Source organism: Peromyscus eremicus, chromosome 2 (genome assembly GCF_949786415.1).
Source record: "Peromyscus eremicus chromosome 2, PerEre_H2_v1, whole genome shotgun sequence".
NCBI lineage: Eukaryota > Metazoa > Chordata > Mammalia > Rodentia > Cricetidae > Peromyscus > Peromyscus eremicus.
This window is the reverse complement of record NC_081417.1, coordinates 64,800,904-64,815,097: the sequence shown is the minus strand read 5'-3', so window position 1 is coordinate 64,815,097 and position 14,194 is coordinate 64,800,904. Positions and strand designations below refer to the sequence as shown.

Below are 14,194 nucleotides of genomic sequence, written 5' to 3'. Positions count from 1 at the left end.
TTTGTCAATTATGATAAGCTGTCTAGCCAGCAAGCCCCAGGGATCTGCCTGTCTTTGCCTCCCCAGTGCTGGAATTACAAGTACACGCAATCATGCCAGGCCTTAACTCAGGTGCTGGGGAACAAAATTATGTCCTCATGCTTGTACTGCAAATGCTTTAATGAGTTTTTTATTTTTAATGTTTTTAGATTTAGTTTATGTGTATGAGTATTTTGCCTTCATATATATGTGTGTGTGTGTGTGTGTGTGTGTGTGTGTGTGTGCGCACGCCTGGTGCCCACAGAAGTCAGGTGAGGGCTCTGAATTCCTTGGAACTTGAGCTACAGATGGTTATAAACTGACATGGAAATTCTGAGGACAGAACTTGGGCAAGAGCAACAAGTGCTCTAAACTCCCAAGCCATCTCTACAGCACCTGGAAAGCTTTTGAAATAAAGCATATTATATTCATCTAGTATGACTATGTGTGCTGCTGAGACAGCTCTTGTACTTGTAGGAATGTATTTTAATACAACATCAGTGAGTTTTCTATATTATCAAGCATGTTAAGGCTTCTAAAAGCAGGGACTACATGATAGCTCTTGAATCCCAATACCTTAATAAATGGCTTGCAGAGTGGTTTTTGTTTTTTTGTTTGTTTGTTTAAGTTTGAAGACTGTCTCATAAGCTAGTAGATTATAAAATGCCACCAAATTAAATAAAATGTATTTAAAGAAAAGAAAGTACCATACTAGAGATAAAAAACAAAAAACAAAACAAACAAACAAACAAAAGAAAACTTGGGTTTGGTTTTTTTTTTTTTAAGTTACCTCAAGTCATAGCTAGTCAACTGTAGACTCTGACATCTAGTAATGAAAACTATAACCATTACTTCATTCAGTAAACTTTAAACTGAGAACTGGAGGGTGAAGATATCAGTCAGGCAAGGCAGAGACTAATCCAAGAAGAAAACTGTGTATGTAAAGGCCCAAATCCAATCAAATAATTGAAGTGTCTGGAAAACTAAACCAAGGGGGATATGAAGGTGGGAGAGGAACGCTTGGGAGCTATGTAGCAGGGCAGTGAGGCTGGTGTGGACATGATCAAGGTACATTGGACACATGTATGAAATGATCAAGGAATAAATAAAAAGGCAAAAGAAAAACTGAAATTTAAAGAGGTACCCATTCCACACAACTCTTTTCAGTTCCAAGCCTTGGTTGAGAGCCTAGAAAGTCCAGGAACTCAGCAAGGGTTCTGCATGAGTTCACCTTCTGAAATTATACCTAACCTTAGGAGGACAGTTTGGAGGGAAGTGAAACCTGACACAGAAATAGTCAAAATACTTATTGCCCTACGTTTCCAAAGTCATAAATGGACCTCAGTTTTAAAATCCACGATTTCACATTAACTGAGCAATGACTTCATTTCAACTTCAAATAACTATGAAAAGAAAAAACACTAACAGCAAAGGCAGAAATACACTTAAGCTCACTCAGGATTTCCTTCTGTATCCACTACATGAGCCAAACTGGACATGCTAAGAATTAACACAGAACTTCTAGACCATCGCAGTCACAAACCAGAAACTAATATGGCTTCAAACTTAAGAATGCCATATTCTTCATTCTTCAAAGGTTGTTTCCTAAATCCTGAACCTATTTAATTTTTGTTAAATCAGTAGCCTTCGAAATTATGAAATGAGAAAGAGGTATTAACAGCAAGAATGGGACTAAAGCATGCTTCTTCAGTTGTAATTACACTATTATTCATTGTTTAAAATTCATTTTAATAGTGTAACAAGTTTACTAATATTCATTGACTATTTGAAGTTATTCTTTACCTATACTCAGAAAACACTGTGTGTCTAATTATCAGCATTGTGTAGCACAAGAGATACAAAAATAGTTTATAGTCCTATGGATGAGAAACATCTTTACACGGCGATAGAAATTCAGTTCTAGTATACACTTTTAAAGAAAAAAGGTAGTAGAGTGTCTTGTGTGTCCTAATTATTGTTTTTACTTTAACATAAAGACAAAGCTTTTTTTTTCTTAACCTGTATTCATAAGGGCAAGAGCAGGAACAGGATGGAGACTTAAAAGATAGGCTTATCTGAATAGGTTTTTAATTTGGAAACTAAAAAATATTTATATAATTATAAGACAAAGTTAAATTTTAAAAAGTTAATCTTAACCAGCACAATCCCTAACTACACTTTAAATATTTTTCCTTACACCAACAAATAAATGTAGTTCTTACTCCTCATCAAGGAAACTTCTCTTTGCAATAGAGACCATTACAGAAAACCACAACAATGAAAATGCAGAGTTATGGAGCCCAGTCCCCATGGATACATCTACAACATTAACTCCTGCACCTAGAGCTTCCGGATCTTTGGAAGAGGAGGTAGAAAGAGTGTAAGAGCCAGAGGATTAGGGAATTTACTGTGAGACTGTGTCTCCTAGGAATGTCAGAAGCTACACTCACTCATCAAGTTTCACCAACAAGACTTCCTAAACAAGGAAAACAACAGACGTGATTAAGTGTGTATGTGTGTGTATGGGGGGTGACGATGAAGCCTCAACTTTAACAAAGAACCACAGGCAACTAAGGAATGCTAAGAGCGGGAGAAACAGTCTTCTAAGGGAAGAGCATACCACCTGGTTGTCCAATGGCCACCCTGAAATCATACGAACAAGTAACATTACATGGACTAAGCAGGCTGTATTTATATATTTAGGGATACCAATACACACATACATATACATATACAGCAATTAAGGAAAAAGAAGGCATGAATCTGAAAGAGAGCAAGTGGTAGATAACAATGGGAGGGTTTGAGGAGAGGAAAGGGAGGGGAGAAATAATGTAATTATAGTATAACCTAAAAGACATACTTTTATAATATATAAAATAAACATAGCAAAAGCAAAATGAAACAGATGAACCTATGTATCAAGGTAATAAGGTAAGTAAAGGGATAACAAGTCACAGGAAATAGGAAAGACAATAAGATATATTAAATAAAACAAAATACAGATAGGAAATTCTAGAGGGAAAGCAATCTAATTAGTGTACTACATTACAAAGAATTAAAAGAGAAAGATGAGAAGATAAAGGATAACCTATAAATTAAAAGACACTTAATCAGCAAGAAATTGCAACATATGTATCAGATATGATTAAAATTAAGTCTAAGGAAAAAAACTTCGGAAATAGTCTGTGAAATTTGACTGAGTATTTGATAATAAACAGTTATTGGCAAGTTGTTTGGGTGTGATAATGATTATATTTTTTAAATAATTTTTACCTTTCAGAAAGTTTTACAGAGTGAAACATATTGTATATATGAAGGAAATCACATCTATGTTCTGCTTCAAAATAATGGCAGAAGCATGGAGTTATAGGTAAGAAAAGATCAGTTTGAAGTTCTAAGATCTATGGAAACTATGAATCATTGTTAAAGCTGGTTTACAGGACACTGGAATCCATTACAACATTCTATCCATAAGAAAAACCTACAAGGAAGAATTAACCATTATTCCTACAGTTAAATGTCCTTTTTCTATCTAAGAAAAATAACCTTGAAGCACTTATTGTTTCTATTATTTAGTTGTCTTATGCAAACAATGCTTGACATTCACTACACCAATGAAAACATACTTATTTCTTTTCGTACATCTTCTCTCCCAATAGCAGACATGCTTTTCTAACACAGTAGCCTTCCTATGTCCATGGTTTGGTCTCCATAGTGTGCTATACACGGTCAACTACAATCTAAAAAAATATTAAATGGAAAATTCCAGGAATAACCATTGTATTCAATTTCAAACTACATGCCATTCTTAACATTGCCATTCTTGGCAATATCTTTCAGAATCCTGCTCTATTGGCTTGTAAGAATCATCCCTTTGTCCAGCTTATCTGTGTTCCATGTTTCCTGCCTCCCAGTCACTCAGCGGCCCTCTCAGTTCTCAGATCAGGTATCATGACATCACAAAGCTTGAGTTACGTGTCCCTAATTTTATTTAACAGCAGCCCCAAAGTTTACGAATAGTGATGCTGGTAACTGGAACACGCCAAAGAGAACACTTTATAAAAGCCTTCCCTTGGACAAAAATGTACAAGTTCTCAATTAAAGAAAAAGAAATGTGTATTGAGATTGTTAAAAATCTATGGCAACTATGAATCCTCTGTGATATTATATCTAGAGGGAAAATACAAAATATATGCATTTATATAGTCTTCTACACTTATATACCAGTATAAATTCACTAGGTCTATTTGTTTATAAAACACAAAATTTCAACATCTATTATTAGAATGTTGAGAGACTTTAACTCCAATGGCTGAGACTTCAAAAAAATTACTCCGTTTATTATATTTGTCTCTCTAGTTTACAATAAGTGCATTTCCAAGCCCATCTGTAGTTTAATCCTTCCTTTTTTCCGCAGGGTTCTCAGACTCTAAGTTCTATGAGCACGACTTTCCTTTCTGTGCCCCAGCACTTACACAGTTGTCGTTGTTGTTGTCGTTGTTGTTGTTGTTGTTGTTGTTTGGTTTTTCGAGACAGGGTTTCTCTGTGTAGTTTTGGAGCCTGTCCTGGATCTCGCTCTGTAGACAGGCTGGCCTCGAACTCACAGAGATCCGCCTGGCTCTGCCTCCAGAGTGCTGGGATTAAAGGCGTGCGCCACCGCTGCCCGGCCACTTACACAGTTTTGGTGAATGATGGCTGGTGAGGCAGCTCAGTGGATAATCACTCTGAAGACTGTAGTAAGAGTCCCAGGACCCCAAGATGGAAGGAGAGAACTAACTCTTGTAAGTTGTCCTCTGGCCTCCACAAGTATGCCATGGCATTCACATGCCCAAACTTATGCACACACACGCATGCATGTGCATACACACAAAAAACTAAGAATGTAATTTTTAATAACAAAAATGTACAAATAAATAAACATGCTCCCCTCTTATACCTTTTTACACCACAACCTGTCTTTATTAATCCCCTTTTATAGATACCTTCTCTCCAGCCGGGTTCCCCCATCATCCAAAACGAGAAAGGCAGCCCTGCCCCCACACTATCCTCCCACTCCAGTGCCACATCATGTCCACCATGTACCATTAAAAGCTATTTCCTCTTCAGGTCCGTATCATTAGCAACTTCTCCTCTTTCTCAGGGCCACCCTGTCCCAGTCTCTTTCATAAAGTCAGTGCCTACTTTATGTTGTCACAAATTATCATACGCTGCCATTAGTTTCACCATCTCTGCAGATCCTTACACCTGCAGAGACTGTTACAAAATAAAAATAAACTTTCTCTTTAGTATGTTAAATCTAAAACAACATTAAGGCACCAAATGGAAACACTCAGCAAGAAATACACAGGAACCTGACACCAAGAAACTAGTTACAGAGAGGATCATTGGGTTTCTGTCACTTTAGACTACCAAATATCACCACCAAAAAAAAAAAAAAAAAAAGGAAGCCTTCAAAATGAGTTCATAAGTTCATTTTGTTGTTGTTGTGTTTTGTTTTTTTTTTTTCTGTTTGTTTGGTTTTTTCGAGACAGGATTTCTCTGTGCAGCTTTGGAGCCTGTCCTGGAACTCACTTTGTAGACCAGCTGGCCTCGAACTCACAGAGATTCACCTGCCTTTGCCTCCTGAGTGCTGGGATTAAAGGCGTGTCCAGTAAGTTCATATTATTTTAATTTTGACTAAACACTACTTCTAAGCAATCTTTTTATTCTTAACTGATGTGTTAACTTAATGAATTCCAGTCTCTGAGCGCCAACTCCTAGAGTGTTACATAATTAATTATGTCTTGGGTACCGAGTCACACAGTAGTATATAAAGACTACCTCCCACGTATGTGTATTAACCAATGTACAGTGTTGTGATCAATGAAACAAAGTCTTGTAAGAAAATATTAGCAGCTTTTTACTAATACATATTTTCTCAATTACCAGATACTAAAAATATATAGTCATAGTGGGATCCATCAACTGCTTTAAAGGGATGACATCTTCCAAATATCAAGACCTACTACCATAGAGTATCCCCACATCTTCCAAATATCAAGACCTACTACCAGACAGTATCCCCACAGCATCCAATAATCAAGACCTACTACCAGACAGTATCCCCACATCTTCCAAATATCAAGACCTACTACTAGACAGTATCCATCCCCACAACATCCAAATATCAAGACCTACTACTAGACAGTATCCCCACAACATCCAAATATCAAGACCTACTACTAGACAGTATCCCCACATCTTCTAAATATCAAGACCTACTACCAGACAGTATCCCCACAGCACTCATCATTTCCATTTCTCTTCCCAATTCACTTGTACTTTCCCAAGAAAATCATATACAAGCTTATACTGTTCCCTTCTCCTTCAATCCATGAGTGTATATCTTTCTTCTCTACATCTATAAATATTAGAAGATTTAGCAGTTAACTTTTAATAACATATAACAGCCAATCTCATCTTACAAAACCTCCCTGATCTAGCAAACAGGTTTAGTCTCTAAAAGTTTCTTCTCTTCTGCCTAAAAAACATTATTATTTCTCTCTTATTCAGACAGAACTTCACTTGATTCTGTTGTTTAACTACTATCCCTTCTTTTTATCATTCTTGCTGTCAAATTCTGAGGCTCATCAAATGACTGGCCACCTGTCTTCTAAGTAAGATCCTAGGAAACAGCCATTCCCATATTTTTTTTTAAAAGACAGGGTCTCATCATATATTTGAGGCTGGCCTCAAACTGGCTATATAACCATGGTTGACCTTGAACTCCTTCTTGGCCTTCCTGCTTCTACCTCCCAAGTACTGGAACTACAGGTGTACATCACAACTGGTTTATATGGTGTTGGAGATCAAACCCAGGCCCTGACACGTTAGACGTGCACTCTAACAAATGAGCTACATCCTCAGCCCCTATTTCTTTAAGTACTATACAAGTCAACTTTCCAACAAAAGGTTGAATAGTTAAGAAATTTTATAGCCTGGAAGCCTATATATTGCCTACCTGATTCCTTAAAAAAGGAAAAAAAGTTTGCCACTTCTTGGGGATCCAAGCATGATCTATATTGAATGTCATCATCTTTTCAGAAAACAGTAGGGAAGAGCTAAAGGTCTTGAAACACCAGCCAAGTACCCTGAGTCACAGGACGTCTCAAGAATACTAATATGCAGGGCAGATTAAAAGAAGATCATTTAGGAATCGACTCTAGGAGACTTCCACAGACACAAAGGGAGGGAAATGAAGGGAACTTATACCCACTGATATCAGATGACTATATGTGGCAGAGGGAGCAAACTTAACACCAAAACTTTCACCTTCAAGAATGTAGTGCTTGAAAAAAGTGCTTGCATTTTCTCCTACAATCTACTGTTCTACCTCCTGTCTTACTGGATCTGGAGTTCCTGAAATACTAATCCCAGTACTAGGCATTCCAGAAGCTTATTATCTGGCTAACTCCTGGATAAGCAAACCACATAAGAGGCAGTTCCAACAGAGTTGGCCAAATAAGAGCACAAAGCCAAGCAGATGGAGTACTCACCTATTTCAACAGAGAAAAGAGCTAAGATTTCAGAGCAGAATGATTCGAGTCAAACATGAAGAAATGCTATGAATGTGCTTACAGTTGAAGCAGTTTCCTTGATACTCTAATATATTCTTTATCATGTTCAGACAAAGCACCACTAGAGTAGCCTCTGGTAAAAGAATATCATGAGAAACAAAACCAAGAAGTGAGAAATGAAACGGATCAGACCCTATTGGTCCTATAGCTAGGAAAAGCAGTCCTCCTTTAATAAAGATGGTAATACTTTTCAAAATAGCCAATACAATACTAACCTTCAGCACCAGGGTTTTCACATCCCACAAGGTTGAGAAGGATGTCATGGTCTTTATCATCTTCCTCACATCCCAGTAGCATCCAGCTTTCCACATTTTCATTCTCTGAAGTGGTACTTTCTTCCTCCTCATTTGAACTGACCTCTATGATCATGACCTCTCGGATCACACTTGATCTCTCTTCAGGTTCAGGCTTCTCATTATCCCTCTTGCGTTTCTTAGCCAGTTTATTAGAATGAGAAGAAGCAGGAGTTTGGCTCTTTTCCTGTGCTTGGACTTTAGTATTTTTTCTTTTACATCTATAAATACTATCTTCATCAGATAATGTGATGACCTCTGACGTATCTGACAGCTGGATGACTTCACTGTCTGAAAGAACGATTAAGTTCTTCTGGTTTGGTTGAACACCGGCTGTTTCAGAATTCTCACAGTTCTTTTCCTCATACCCTTCTTCCTTGTTGGCATTATGGACATTCTGGGCATAATGAACTTGGCTGTAGAGCTGAAATTCCACCTCACTATCAACACTCAGTTCACTAGACGAATCTTCACGATACAGATCATCTTCATATGCTTCTACAGTCTCATAGCCACCAAACATTATGGAAAAGTCAGTCGCCTTAATGCTGTAAGAGAGAAAGTCATACCAGAATGTATTTTAGAAGCAGAGATCTTGTTTAGTTAGTACCTATCACCCCAGAGCTGACTTTGAAGACCACCACTTTTTCCCAACATATCAAAATTTTTTTCCCTAAGAATACCACTTTTCCATGAATTTATAAATCTTGTTGTCATCTCTAGAACAGTGGTTGTCAACCTTCCTAATGCTGCAACCCTTTAATACAGTTCTTCATGTTGTGACAACCCCCAACCATTACATTACTTTGTTGCTCCTTCATAACTGTAAATATCTGATATGCAGGATATCTGATGTGACCCCTGTAAAAGGGTCTTTCTACCCCCAAAGGAGTCACAACCCACAGGTTGAGAAACGCTGTACTAGAATGATACTCAGACCTCTCACATAAGAATTACTATCAATGAACTGAGCTATATCAATGCAAATATCCTAAAGGATACTGGAAAAGAAAACAGTTTGAGATCTACTGCTCAACAGTGAACATTTGTTCTCCAAAATGTTAGGACTTTTCCATTCACCTTGGAATAACTTTTTCATTCCTTTTTTTTTTTTTTTTTAAACAGTGTCTTGTTATACAGAAACGAGGCTAACCTTGAACTTAAAGTGATCCTCCTATCTCAACCATCTGAGTGCTGGAATTAAAGTGTGCCAAGTTGCCCAGTTCTATTAACTTTTTTTTTTTTTTTTTGAGACAGGGTTTCTCTGTATAGCCCTGACTGTCCTGGAACTCACTCTGCAGACCAGGCTGGCCTCAAACTCAAGAGATCGCCTGCCTCTGTCTCCTGAGTGCTGGGATTAAAGACGTGTGCTACCTTGCAACTTTTTTTAAAGAAAAAAAGAGAAGTGTATTTATCATGCTATAAAGAGAACAATAGGTATGGCAGTAACAGAGGAGCCACTCGCCTTCACTCTCCTTTCATTCAGTATCACTTCTTTTCAGGTATACCTTCTCAAGAATATTACTACAAGTATTACTAAAACTCACAACACGAAGCCCTTTTCACATTTACATGAGTGTATTTATTTTCAAATAAGAATCAGATGGGAGTGTAGCTCAGCAGTAAATTGCAAACTTAGTATGTGAAATAACCCTGGGTTTGATCCCCAATATTGAAAGTACTATTATTACTAATAATATCAATCCTATGGACTTTAGATCTTTAGCCAGAAGAATGCATAAAAAAAAACTTTGATAATATATTTATTCCTGTATTGGATGTAAAAATGCATTTGAAACACAAATTTCCTAAATACATAAAATAAAGACAAAAAAAATCATAGCTTTGGGACTAAATGTCTTAAAAATTTTTCTGTCCTACATATATAAAATCCTGTGCATCTTTCAATTCAGCTTTAACAGTACTTCCCATCAGAAGGAATTAAGTGCCTTATTTCAGAGGCTTCCATAGTACTTTATAAAACATTCACCTTTCTAGTATTTGGAGATGTTTATAAATGTTTAAAAACATGAATTCTATCATTAAACCCTTGTTCTTTAGGTTCAAAAAAAGTCTAACACATGCCAAGAACATAGAAATTGTGACGGGATAATTTCTCAGTTGTCTTTAATTACTCCAAAGCATTCACCAACAATCTACACAGTAAAATGGATGATGGTGGCGCACGCCTTTAATTCCACCACTTGGGAGGCAGAGGCAGGCTGATCTCTGTGAGTTTGAGGCCAGCCTGCTCTACAAATTGAGTTCCAGGACAGCCAGGACTATTACACAGAGAAACCCTGCCTGGGGGGAAAAAATCTACATAGTAGATGTTTCAATTATCTACCAATGGAATGCTGATCAAAATAACAGCTCTGGAGAAAGTCAACCACACTTGTCTAAGAACCAGGAGCACCCTAAAAGAAAGTAACACCTGCCAGCTTGTTCTTCCTTCCACCTTTAGCTTCACAGAAGCTATTAAGAGAGCGGTTGTTCTCACAGGTTTGAATTTCTGCCAGAACATCAAGGTGTTATATCTTCTTTGCTAAAAGAACCAGCAGACCCCAAGAATCTAAGGCGCAAAAACGCACTACACTCAAGCTAGTTTGGATGCTGTTTTCCAGAAATAAAGGACTCATTTTGGTTGTAATTCCAGCACTTAATGAAAGCAAGAAGATACAGAATTCAAGGTCATTCTCAGCTACAAAGCAAAGTCAAAGGTCAGTTTGAGCTGTGAGACCCTGTTTAGAAAAGCCAAAAAAGAACAAAACGGAATTAATACCTTTTTTTTTTAAGGATACAGTATACTGTTCCCTCCTTGTACTGTCTTTTAGGTTGCTATGCTGTTATTGTCACACAAGTTGAATGTGGCTGTCTGAATAATAATGCTTATGCCATTTATCGGTTTATATTGAAATGTTAGCCTCAGAGGAATTCAAATGAAAGATGAATTCTTTCCTTTTTTATTTAATAGGTAAATTAATTCTAAAAGAAGTCAAAGGAATTATGCTTCCTTCAAAATCCTCAGTGGATCCATCCTGAGGATCCAGTGTGGACTTAAGATAAAACCTAATTCCAGGGCAGCACAGAAAAAAATTAAAGAGCTAAATTACAGAGTTACAAATTTGTAGTACTCTTGGAGCCATCCCAAAGGAAAGGGATTAAGAATGGAGCCATAGGCACACCTGTGAATGTACGCCAAAAATAAACTACAGAGCCATAATAAAAACGGACTTATCTCTTCCCATGAAACGTAGAAAAATGAATTTAACAATTTAGCCCCTATGGCTGTTAAGAGGATTTTGTACATTCTGTACTTGAAAATTGTGTTCTGGAATACATGCTCTCTTCTATTTATGTAGCTCTTGTATGCCAGGGTGAAGGTTTGCCTCATGCTGTTTTGGTTTATTACAACTTTAATTATAATCAACCCACTTAATTTTTTAAAAATATACTCAGAGATGAGTGCAGTGTATATATGCATATGTATACACACATCCGTGGACTCAGAAGCTTTCTTAGCTTTTGTTCACTGTGATTCCTAAGCATACTTAACTAGGTAACATGACATGTTTATGACAAACATTTAAATCTAGAAGGTACCTGTTGGATTATTTCACATAGTCCCCTTTATATTCTTATGAAGAAATAGATCCTAGGACATAATGAGACCTACCCAAGGTTGGCCATTTAGTTAAGAACACAGCTAGGATGATTCACATGTTCCTTATTCTAAGCCAAGCATCACTAAGATTTTTAAAATACAAATTTTAAAATAAGTAAATTCAAATAAATATTGTTATATGTGCACTGGTTTTTAATACCTAAATTTATCTGACAGATCCATTTACTTCCCACGAGAATAAAACTTGAAACAAGACATTTTTAATTAGGAGAAGTAGACATTTAAACTTACAAATTTACTAAGAACCTCCTAAACTGGCACTCAAAATACTTATCAAAGCCCTGTGTGGTGGTGCACAGGAACACCAAGGTAATCCTAGCATTTGGAAGATGAGGTAGAAAGATCAAGAGTTCAAGGCAAGTCTTGGCTACTTAGTAAATTCCAAGTCAGCTTGGGATACAGAGATCCTGTCTCAACCCCTCTGCACACCATCCCCAAAAAAAAAATAAACAAAAGCCTTTATCAAAACACTGACTACAGAAGACTGATCATATTTTAAAATCTAAAATATCAAAAGTGGGAATGAAGCTTATCTAAAGAAATGACATTAAACTACTCACTGTAGTAAAAAAGGGGGGGTAGATTCAGTCACTGAATGTCTTTAAGTTAGACAAAGGTTCAGTTTTCAGAATTTACTAAGACATTAAAGCCAATATTTCTCCTTAGAAGTTTATTTAGTGGTCATTCTGAACAGTTTGCTCTTAATTTCCTTCCAAAGTATTTCTAGCTTAGCTCTTCCTTCTGGATGTCATAGGTCATCTCAGGTGGATTTAAATCCAGAATTTGGTTTTATTCACTTTGTGGTGCTGGGGATTGTATCCAGGGTCATGGGCATGCTAAGCCAGTGCTCTACCTGAAGCTCGGTACCTGCTCCACAGCTGGATTTTTAAATCCAGTTATCAATGGACAAACTGATTAATACATAGTTTATTCTCAGCTTAGGTTTATGACTTACAAGAATCTTAGTGTGCTACTGACAATGACAATAAGAACAAAATCAACTACAAGAATTAAAATTTCGGCCCATTTTTCAAATGTTACTACCACTTCCAATCAAATGAGGGAAAGAATCCAAATACGTCACATCAAAGAACATACATGTCTCCGTAGAAGAAAAGTGTGCTAAATTTACTTAGGTTAACTTCCAACGACTGCTGGGACCCTATCTGGAAACAATGCCTTTCCCTATTAGCTGCTGTCCTTTTCCCATGCACTGTTAACCTTGTAGCTATCATACAATTTTCACTTCCAGTTTTTCCTCAGTTCATGCCCAACCCTCTGATTGCCTTGAATGACAATACTAAACTGTCCCCGAAACGTTAACACTGTCTTAAATATACACGGTTCAAATGTTCAAAACGAAGTCAAGGGCTAGAAGCCCAGTCATTACACTTTAAGGAGGGTTTTATACTTGGAAAAAAACAGGCTCAGAGAAAATGGGCTCAAAAGGCTCTGAAATTTTCCTTCGTTCAACCCTGAAATCACGGTAAACTCTGGCCTAAAGGCATTTTGAGCGTCAGCAGCCAGCTAACCGGTGATGGCTGGAACTCGGGCCTGCCAACTCCCCACCATGCTTTTCCCACTGTAAAGGCAGCGCTTGCCTAAAGTGGACTACAACGGTCTGCTGTTAGGGTGTGTGTGGGGGGGGGGGGGGGGGGGGGGGGGGGAGGAGGTTATCTTAGGAAAGTCACTCTACGTCTACTGGTTTTATAGAGAGAATGGGGCACAGTTCCCAGATTCTCTGTGATCCACTCCCGCGGTGGCTACATGACAGCACAAGCTTAAAGTGGCCCCGGACGGGACGCACGCTTGAGCGCCAGGCTCCCCCTCGGCCAAAGAGGCCTCCACGTTTGCGGACTGACCCGCTTCCCCAGGACAGGGGGACCACGGGAGGCGGCGGGCTAAAGCGGACAGAAAAGAAGTGCCCGTCGAGGCCATCGCCGCCCAGCCTTTCCCAAGCCCGGGGATCGTCAGGTCGGGGAGCCCCGACAGCCCGGCTAGACCGCTGAGCCGCGTGGGGCAGCGCGGAGCGGAGAGGCCATGAGCGGCGCGGCGCTGCGCCACGAAGGACGGGGAGACGACGGCCAGACACGGGCACACGTTAGTTCCACAGCCCCGCGGGCGAGGCGGAGGGGGGGGCGGGGGTCCCCGGTCGCGGACCGCTCGGGGTCCGTCACACACATACTCACTGCCGCGGCTGCGACCAGGAAGCACCAACCAGGAACCGAAACACGTAGAGGAACGGGGAGGGGCGAGGACAAATGAGGTAAGGAAGCCGCGTCCGCGCGGACTCCAGAGATGAGGAGGCACTTCCGGGGAAAACACAGCTCCTGGGAGCTGTCCTTCCGCCCAACCCGCGCGTCCTCCGAGCGCATGCGTAGCAACTATTAACCCTTTGTTTTCTCCGCCTAGAAACTTTAAGTTGAGTTCTGTTCCTTTTTCCTCATGCTTCCTTTCGAAAAATATCTCGTGTGAAAAAAAATTATGGTACGTATTTTATCTTATTGAGTTAAGCAAAGAGAAGATACTTGCAGGGCAAAAGTGTAAACTCACTTTCTCAGGGCAGGGGAAAAAACTACAAT

The 14,194-nt window shown here is 38.8% G+C and overlaps 1 protein-coding gene across 3 annotated transcripts in view; it reads right to left on the bottom strand.

Moving 5' to 3' along the window:
- The window catches only part of Zcchc7 (zinc finger CCHC-type containing 7), a 190,816-nt gene extending 176,883 nt beyond the window's left edge, over positions 1–13,933 (bottom strand). Inside the window, exons 1-2 of one of the 3 annotated variants that reach the window (XM_059254261.1) lie at positions 13,802–13,933; positions 7,850–8,475 (exon numbers count right to left, since the gene is read on the bottom strand). In XM_059254261.1, the coding sequence (XP_059110244.1) occupies positions 7,850–8,450 (601 nt within the window). In that variant the 5' untranslated portion in view covers positions 8,451–8,475; positions 13,802–13,933. Of the gene's footprint in view, positions 1–7,849; positions 8,476–13,474; positions 13,691–13,797 lie in introns of those variants that run through there. The other 2 variants (XM_059254263.1, XM_059254262.1) reach the window with 2 other exon arrangements.
- Positions 13,934–14,194: the final 261 nt, after the last annotated feature.